Raw genomic sequence first — 9,802 nt, forward strand, 5'->3', positions numbered from 1 at the left:
TGTGGTGCACAAATGCATGATTTATTGGTCAAAAGGTCACCGGTTCTTGGCTCCCAAGATACACAACAGTATCACAGAGTACTACAGGAAACTGAGTGTCAGGCATCAGGTCTGCTTGCTCTCTTGAGTTTAAAGACAGACCATCATTAACACATTCAGCCTATTACTACACGGTCATACCCCCAAAATGCATCCTGGTTCCCCCCCAGAGACCAGTACACCAACAAACTCACAATGTGCACTTTACAAAGATTTTTTTTCCCTACACACTAAATGTTAACTTTAGATTTTTTATTTATTTGTCATGTGTATTTTTTTTTAATGTATTTTATGGTTCTAAACTTTATCTGAAAGATATTGGTATGTTAAGGTGATTAACTGCATGTTTTTTTATAAACAGATATGACATTATCCACCATTGGTAATAGAAAGCCTTATTTCTTCTCTAAAGACAGAAGTTCTTGTGATATTCTTCTGGCAGCTCGGATGACGTCTAAAATGTTGACTTTATCTCCAAATTCAATCTCTCTGTGCTCCAGAAGTATTCCCTGCGGGACAATAAAACAATGTTTTTCCTCTAACAAAATATAAATTATATATCTCCACCTGTGTGTGTAATACATGGATTTTACTATTCAACTTATTGTTACTGTTAGAAAAATTCTTGTCAAGTAGATTGTAGAGGTTTTACCTGCTCTCCTCTTCCAATAACAAAGACCCCGCCGAGGACGAAGCCCTCTCCCAAAACGTTTCCCACAAAGCCGTTCTTAAAGGCCCTCAGGCCGTTCATCCACACCCCGACACGCAAGAAACTCAGGAGACCCATCTTCCGCTCACGGGGCCCATAAAAACGCCTCTGCAAAACAAGAAGACAAACCAAAGACTTTTAATCATTCATGCAGACTTAAACCCATTTCCCACAGATCCTGAATGACTTCAGTGTGTTTGCAAGAAGTCATGGTGGAAAAAACTGGCTACAGCCAGTTCTGAAGATGTGTTCCATCTCCTCAGTATCAGGGGGAAACTGACCACACAATGCACCGATTCATTACAGAAAACAAAACAGTCCCACCTTCTCATCCAAGAAAATCTCCCCCTTGAAGTACGGTCTGAAGTTCTGGACCTCGGTGCCGACGTCCTCCTTCACCACAGCGTACAGAGGGACCCCCAGCTCATCCAGCTGGGGTTTCAGAGAGGACAGCTCTGCAGCCTCCTGCAGCCAATGGGGGATATAAAACAGTCAGATGAACAGCTTACTGTGTATGTACTACAAATGCAAAGGCACTGCACACATCAAACGGTGAATAGATACAATCCAGCTGTAAATTAAAACATTTGAGATAGTTTGTTTTTAAATTTAGTTTTTTTTTTTTTTAAGGTTTTGTTTTGTGTATTGAGGTTATTACATAAAGTTATATTTTGTATGCATTGCCTATTTTAGTGGGGTTTTTTGGATGCATTACTTACACTTAATGGATTCATTGTATTTATATTGCCATTTACCTTAGCAGCTAAGCAGGCTCCTCGTGTCAGGGAATATATATGTTGTGGACTGTAGCAGTATGTCTTCAATATGAATTGTGTCTTTTATTATTTGTCACTGTGCATGGGCGACTGAGTTCACCGCTGGAGATGAATAAAATCAGAGTTCTAAACACAAATGTATTAAATAAACCCCACTGCCCCACAGGTTGATGGGTCATTACAAACTCACTCAACATTAAAAACCGCCGACAGAACTGAATGTTAAATTGTAGTTGATCCCAAAACGACCAAATATGTCAGGATAGATTTTGGGTAATGTTTACAAGATGAAACACTGAGTCTAGGATATGTGTGTAAACACCATACAGTTTGGATACAGCCAATATGACAGACACTGTGTGGACTAAGATGACTTTCAGCTACTTAAGGGGAAATAAGAGTAGAAAGGAGAAGTTAGGGATTTTAATGAGGCCAATAACTTATTTCATAAAGACATTCAGCCTCAGTAAGGACTAGGACTGTCCTCTCAGACACTGTATATTACCTCTCTGCACAAAAATCATCCAGGTCGCCGCACTGCCATGATCACAGCTCCAGACCTCTCCCACAGTGATCTGGCTTTCAGGGTCTTTATTTCTGAGTGACGAAATGAGGCAAAAGGGTGAAAGAGAGAAGAGTTGAGCAACAGACTGAACGCAGAACGCATTCCAACTAAACAATAAGCTCCTTTCAACACACCCACACCACTTAACCAAAGAACAACCAATCTTTTAATAACTGATTTTGTGGAGAAAAACAAGCTCTGACTCACCTCCTTTCAGAGTTTTCAGTTCAGTGTCCTCCAAATGCTTCAGAGTGGCCTTCATCGGTGGTGTCAGGAACAGATTGGTGAAGAAGTTCGTAACACCATGGATGAGGCCCCCGATGGTGGCCACCGCGTTGGCGACGAGTCCCATTGCCATTTCTCCTTTCTGTCCGTTTTGATTTAATGCATCTTGCATTCCTACCACGGGAGCAACAACTTCTCTGCGCCTGCACCGCGGATAAAAGCGCTTTTATATTCCAGCTAAAGTTGACCCTCCCAGCGTTACTCAGACCCAACCTTCCCCCCTTTGGACCGAGATACCGATCAGACGACCTGATCAGACGCAGCTGAGTTTGATCAGCGACGCCGTCATCGAGTCTGCAGCGGGAAGACAACCGTAGAAAAAGACGTTGGCCCTCCTCCTTCGGCTCAAAAGTCACCGAGGAAAACCAAAAAATCTGCACAGTCATTCCCCAAAATATCACACATTGCAGGCTTGCACAATAAAAGAAAGTGTTGCAATCTGTTCCTTTATTTCTAAAATAAAGTGGATTTAATGGCTTTTACTGCAAATGAGTCACATGAACCTTCATCACACTAAAACCCTCATTTTCACACCTTCCCTGCTGTGATGGAGTTTAATCACACAGAAACACAGAAATGTATGGTGATGAATGTTTATTCTTTAGTTAACACTTATTTTTGTACATTTATATCAAACAAATTACATGTATATTGAAGCTAAACTACACGTTGGATCAGTGGAACATCAAACAGCACTGACTTGATCACGCCTGGTCTGCTTCTTTTTCTTCTTCCTGTAAAGCAACATAAAGCTTAGTTACAACTTATTCACCAGTGACACTATAAAAATGCCAACTATCTTGAGTGTAACTGTATAAACTAAGATCAGTTTAGTCCAGGCCCTGTTTGTGGGATTATTTTCACATTTGAAATAAACTATTTTATTAATTTTCTCTCTCTTTCTCTCGTTGCCAGCTGGCCTACGGGGTCTACCTTCTCCTGGACATGTTCCATGTCAGGAGGAGGGTTTTCGGTTCCCCCGGGTGAAGTCACGGGTCTCTCGCTGGACGCTGTCTCCTCCACTGTTGCGTCTCTGTCAGCTGGAGCCGAGCTATCAGCGGTCTCGCTTGTGCGTTGCCCGTCTGCCTCCTGAGATGAGGTGGCCAGAACAGTTCTGGTTAAGCATTAAACAAATGTGTCTTTGCATTTCTATCTACAGATCCTCATCAGAGTCTTCCCTCTGGCTGACTGTCTACTGCTGCTTGGTTCTCAAACTCATCACCGCTGCCTCCTCTGGACTTGCTTTTACTTATTTGCTGTGTCAAAGTAATCCAAAGATAGAAACATTCTACAAAAATCAGCCACCTTTTCCTGGTCCTGCAGAGGCAGAGAACCTGATTTCTGTGTCTCCTGTTCAGTTTCTGTCGTCTGTTCTTCGGTAGAAAACGTCTCCTCTGGTTTGAGACCTTCACTCTGTGGGTCTGACTCCAAATGACCAGTTTCATTTTCATCAACCTGCTGGTGAAACAGTGCAAAAATTTGGTAGACACGTATATTTACTCTGTTCAGACCTGCCTGTATCTTCTTCACCTGAACACATGCAACCTTTTCTTACTTACTCTCACTCTTCTCAGCTGCTGTTTTCTCCTGTCATCATCTGTAATGTTTAATCTCTTCAGCTCACTTTGCCTCAAATCTTCTTTACCACTCTGTTCATCTATGCTTTGTTCTTCCTGTCTCTTTATCCTGCATCTCTTGCATCCTCAGTCTATACACATGGCAACCTAAATCAGCAGCACTTGACCTGCATTGCAGCAGCATCACCTTCTCTGTGTCTTGCTGGTCTGGGGAACGAGGGCTCGGTTTGTCATGAAGCTCTTCTGTTTTGTCTGTTTTTAAGTCATCAGCGTCTCCGCCGGGAGTCGAGTGCAGTGTATCAGTCTGCTCAGATTCAGCAGTGGCAGCTTGATCAACCACCTGAAGAGCAGTTGTGAGACAGAATAATATGTAATTTAAACATTTTAGCGTCACAGTGAAACATAAGCAGCTGTCACAAGTGTTTCAGGTTAACCCTGACTTACTTTTTTATTTGTTATGAATGAAATGTTAACACTAAATAATCCAGGTACTACAGTGTCTCATCACCTTTTCCTCTTGGTCAACTTCTTTCACTTCTATTTCATTGGTGCTTGCCGTTTTCTCCTCTACATGATTGTCACTTGGCTCCACCTCTGTTTTCTCTTCTGCTTCATCGCTCCTCGGCTCCACTTCGGTTTTTTCAACAGGCATTTCTGCAGACTCCTCTTTGACCTCAGTGCTGAGGGCCTCAGAGAGGGAAGAGCTACTGGCCTCCACTGGTCTTCTCTCAGGTGGCTCTGGACTGGTTACATTATCTGTACCTGTCCCCTGGCAGACACATCATCTCCTTAAACCATTTGATGACTGTATTTCCACACCATATGAGGCAAGTCATGCTTTAGAATAATCATAGTACTCTGCCCCGCCACCGAAAAGACCTCGGTAACGGTCATGAATCAGGACCAAAGCTCACAGAAGACCAAACCAGAAGTGATTGCAAAAGATCAAGGAGGCACCACCACCAGAAGCACACAGATTTGAGATTTTATCACCTCCGGTTCAGTGTCATTTTTCAGAGCTTCAGTTTGGCGTTCGTCTGGGCCCTGCAGGTCTTCTGGATCAGGGGTGTTTGGTTTCTCTACTGTCACAGGTTTGTTGTCCTCAGCAGATCCTGTTGTGGCTGGCGTGGGTGCATCTGACCCCGTAAGCTCCTTCTCAGAGATCTGTTGATGTGGTGATGTTGACATGCTCTTGAAGGATTTTGCTCAAAATGTCAAGTAAAGTGTTAAAAAGATGTTCAAATGTACTCCAATGGGAGCAAATGTAAGTGGAGTATATTACAGTAATACCTTTGTTTTTCTTCCTTCCTCTCTTCTCTCTTTGTCTGATTTTCCTCCAAACTCTTGGTCTTTGTTTCAAATTAACTTTATCATTCACCTTCTAAAGTCTAATTGTGATAAAACTAGACTCAAACTACAGAAATTAAAACATCAGTTGCTCCAGCGGAACAAGAAAACTGGTTTAGAAGGAGGTTTTAGACTGAAGGAGGTAACTGACTGTTACACCGATTTCGACACATAACATACTTTTTTAGAGTCTTCCAGGGCCTCGGTGATCTTTCGCTCCTCCTCCTTCAGCTTCTCCTGGTACAACGCCTCCTCTCTGGCTTTCGCCCGCTCCTGCTCCAGGATAGCCAAATGGGCCTTTTTCTGCAAATAAAACAACAGGCTTTTGATTGTGGCCCTACTTTATTGTTTTTAGCACGCCTGAAACCTACAGTTTTACAAAAAATTGACACCTTTTAAAGCTTATAAAGGGTTTGACCCTTTGACCTTTCATTTATTATGAACTTGTGGCAGCAGTAGATCTCCAGACATTGCATGCTCTGTTAGCAGTTTCTGAATCTGAGCTGAAGGTAAAAGGTGACGTTGCTACAGCCCCAATAAGCTTTATTGCGCTCAGCCTGAGGAGCTTAGACTGTCTAAGTCTGTGTCATCCTTTACTGCAGTTCTCAAAACCTATCTGAAGATCAGGGCTTTGAGGTAGTAGTAGTAGTAGTAGTAGTAGTGGTAGTGGAGGTATAAGTAGCTTTAGTACTAGCAGTTTAATAGCAGTGTTTCCGTGGGGTATTGCCACTTGTTCTTATAAAAAAATATTGATTATAGCTGATTTAAACTACCAATGTAACTGGCAGACCCCTGTCAGGATTATATCACGATTATTATTACAAATTAATTAACATGTAAGCAGTACGCTAATGTTGGAGCTGGCAGAGGTGGACCAAATATCATTATAGGATCATTTTATTGGTTTAATCTGCAGTGTATAGTCACTAGCTATTGAATAAATGTAACGTAATACTCAGACTTGTAACGTTACTTAAGACCACTACTTGGTTGTACTTATAATTTCCATTGGTGTGTTAAACTACATTTTCAAACGGACTTTAAATGAAGGGGGGTTGACACATAGTTGTGTGATGCCGCCCCCTACTGACAATGAAACAACACAGCAGCTTACCTCTGCCTCATATTGAACGTTTTCGTTGTACTTGTGCAGCCAGTGGGCGAGATAGAGGATGGGGTCCACCGGCCTCTGCTCGGCCACTTCAGCCAGTCCGTCGGCCAGACATTTTCCCAGATGTCTTTTCACATACTCAGAGTCCATGTTTTTTTTTTTTTTATCCTGCGTACATAATCGAAACACAACTTATATGAACTCCATGAATGGTTAACATATAAGTTACTATTGGAAAATGAGCTATTTTAAGTTAATATTCAGCTACACGGTATTTAGTTTTATTTGTACTGCGTATTATTAATATAATAAGCTTAATGTAACAACTAATTTACCAATATAGCCACAAAACAAGGATAAAGACGTTACCAAAACAAACCCTTTTCACCGAGCGTCCGGACGTAGCAGTTGCGTCTCCATGGTAACGGTGTCACGTAGTTAATGCTCCCCTCAATTCTTTTAAAAAGGTTCCTACTTCCGTTGATACCACTACCGCTATTATTAATACTAATACTATTATTAATACTAATACTACTGCTATTATTAATACTAATACTAATACTAATACTACTGCTATTATTAATACACTACTGCTATTATTAATACTAATACTAATACTAATACTACTGCTATTATTAATACTAATACTAATACTAATACTACTGCTATTATTAATACTAATACTAATACTAATACTACTACTATTATTAATACTAATACTAATACTACTGCTATTATTAATACTAATACTAATACTAATACTATTGCTATTATTAATACTACTACTGCTATTATTAATACTAATACTAATACTACTGCTATTATTAATACTAATACTAATACTAATACTAATACTACTGCTATTATTAATACTAATACTAATACTAATACTACTGCTATTATTAATACTACTACGCTATTATTAATACTAATACTAATACTACTGCTATTATTAATACTAATACTAATACTACTGCTATTATTAATACTAATACTAATACTAATACTATTATTAATACTAATACTAATACTACTGCTATTATTAATACTAATACTAATACTACTGCTATTATTAATACTAATACTAATACTATTGCTATTATTAATACTACTACTGCTATTATTAATACTAATACTAATACTACTGCTATTATTAATACTAATACTAATACTACTGCTATTATTAATACTAATACTAATACTAATACTACTGCTCTTATTAATACTACTACTGCTATTATTAATACTAATACTAATACTACTGCTATTATTAATACTAATACTAATACTACTGCTATTATTAATACTAATACTAATACTAATACTACTGCTCTTATTAATACTACTACTGCTATTATTAATACTAATACTAATACTACTGCTATTATTAATACTAATACTAATACTACTGCTATTATTAATACTAATACTAATACTAATACTACTGCTCTTATTAATACTACTACCGCTATTATTAATACTAATACTAATACTACTGCTATTATTAATACTAATACTAATACTACTGCTATTATTAATACTAATACTAATACTAATACTACTACTATTATTAATACTACTACTGCTATTATTAATACTAATACTAATACTACTGCTATTATTAATACTAATACTAATACTAATACTATTATTAATACTAATACTAATACTACTGCTATTATTAATACTACTACTGCTACTACTAATACTAATGCTAATACTAATACTACTACTAATACTACTACTGATACTGCTAGTCTACTGCTACTAAAAAAAACAACCTTATTATCATTATAATAAACCCAAGAGTGACAGTTGTCTGGTATCCTGTTACTCATTAGTTTATACTATATGCATTAAAAAATAGATTAGAATAAACATACTAGAATAGTATATATATATGAAATACAATATGCCTAAATGTGTCTAAATAAAGTAGGTATGAAAAAAAAAATGAAATAAACCAAACATAAATGATAAAATGGTATTGAGGCAAACATAGTCACACATAAATTGAGGAGACACAACAAGTTGAATACAAAAATTGCACTTTTTCAACATCTTAAGATTAAGATTTTTCAGTTACTAAAGCAGATTTGGAGTCATTATTGGGTGAAGCAAGGTGTTTAATCTGAATCATAAGGATTAGTGTCTTGAATGTTTCAGTCAGCTTTACAGTAATCTTAAATCTTTTTTTACTCTAATTTTACTGAAAGTGAAATATTTTAAATATTATATCTGTTTTCTGCAATGCGACCAATGGGGGGGTGAAAAAAATGAAAAGATGTCCCGCAGTTTACCCAGTAGACCCACCACATATACTGTATGTTTACACATCACACACTTTATATGCCTCAAAAGCAGCACTCAAATCCTGGCAGCAGAGTTAAGAAGAACGCCACCAAGGGCAGTTTCAGCGCTGTGGGCCATTTTTGTTTCATATATGCTTAATATATTTGATAGTGACAAAGCCTAGGCTCTTTAATGTAATTTTACATCCACCCTGTCCTGAAACTGGGGCAGTTTACTCACATGGGAGAGGAGAAGGTGGGAAAATTTGCAGCAGGCTCCATTTCCAAGAAACAGATGACACCCAGTTAACATTTGTAATCACAGATATCATTTTCCTTGTATAATCATACTACACACCTTTCAGCCAAATATAGCCTTCACGACGACAGGAGGACTCACCCAATCAGTGCACTGATGCAGCCCTGTCCCTATCACTGCATATAGAGAGGTTATTTGAGCAAATGTAAATAAAAATATGCATATTTTGACATTTGACAGCTACACTCCAACATCATTTAGGGGATTGTTTCTATCATTTCTACATCAAAACATCAGATTTTGGTCCTTAAATAGTTTTTGCCCACTTTTCTGCCTTGTGAACATGTAACTGTAATCACAAAAGATTTTTAGGTTAGAGATATCAAGAGTTACCAACAGAAACAAAACACTGTATAGGTTTGAATAGAAGGACTAAATAAACATGATGCTGCCCTCTAGTGGTTGTATCAGCAACAGCAACTTTTAGAGGATCTAAAACAATTCTTAATACTTTTATTAATGTCTAGTATTGGGCTTATAGGACGTGTTTCTGTTCTAATTATTTGTGCAAAAACTTTGTTGTAAGCATAAGTTATAGTTGGACATTTGACAAACTGTTTGTATAAGCTTGTTTATCAGAAATCGTCAAACACACAAGAAAGTTCTCATAATTTCCCTCCTCCTGACTAAAAGAAAGGTCATCATTATCCACACATTTCACCCCATCTCCTTCAACTTCTTTCTGAAAAAGACAGAAAGAAGAAAATACAAACTCATCACCTGACAAACACGGACACAACTTTAATCCTTAGAAATATTAAAGCCAACTCTTCACATTTCTCT

At 37.9% G+C, this 9,802-nt stretch overlaps 2 protein-coding genes across 5 annotated transcripts; both read right to left on the reverse strand.

The window, feature by feature from the left end:
- Nucleotides 1–2,709, reverse strand: LOC127373218 (peroxiredoxin-like 2A). Its single transcript, XM_051417474.1, has 5 exons — nucleotides 2,297–2,709; nucleotides 2,030–2,121; nucleotides 1,073–1,213; nucleotides 692–856; nucleotides 1–548 (listed from the first exon to the last, which is right to left on the reverse strand). Exons 1-5 carry the CDS (start codon nucleotides 2,484–2,486, stop codon nucleotides 435–437), a joined length of 702 nt encoding a protein of 233 aa, XP_051273434.1. The 5' UTR covers nucleotides 2,487–2,709; the 3' UTR covers nucleotides 1–434.
- Nucleotides 2,710–2,953: 244 nt separating this feature from the next.
- dydc2 (DPY30 domain containing 2) lies at nucleotides 2,954–6,855 on the reverse strand. 4 transcript variants are annotated; one of them, XM_051417472.1, is made up of 9 exons: nucleotides 6,779–6,855; nucleotides 6,413–6,577; nucleotides 5,479–5,601; nucleotides 4,945–5,115; nucleotides 4,460–4,720; nucleotides 4,139–4,291; nucleotides 3,680–3,832; nucleotides 3,308–3,463; nucleotides 2,954–3,108 (listed from the first exon to the last, which is right to left on the reverse strand). In XM_051417472.1, exons 2-9 carry the CDS (start codon nucleotides 6,557–6,559, stop codon nucleotides 3,079–3,081), a joined length of 1,194 nt encoding a protein of 397 aa, XP_051273432.1. In that variant the 5' UTR covers nucleotides 6,560–6,577; nucleotides 6,779–6,855; the 3' UTR covers nucleotides 2,954–3,078. The 4 variants fall into 4 exon arrangements, with proteins under 4 accessions (XP_051273432.1, XP_051273430.1, XP_051273433.1 ...); XM_051417470.1 differs by lacking the exon at nucleotides 2,954–3,108 and having other exon boundaries at nucleotides 3,115–3,463; XM_051417471.1 differs by lacking the exon at nucleotides 2,954–3,108 and having other exon boundaries at nucleotides 3,117–3,463; nucleotides 3,680–3,829.
- Between the last annotated feature and the right edge of the window lie 2,947 nt (nucleotides 6,856–9,802).

Source organism: Dicentrarchus labrax, unplaced genomic scaffold (assembly GCF_905237075.1).
Source record: "Dicentrarchus labrax unplaced genomic scaffold, dlabrax2021, whole genome shotgun sequence".
NCBI classification, from domain to species: domain Eukaryota; kingdom Metazoa; phylum Chordata; class Actinopteri; family Moronidae; genus Dicentrarchus; species Dicentrarchus labrax.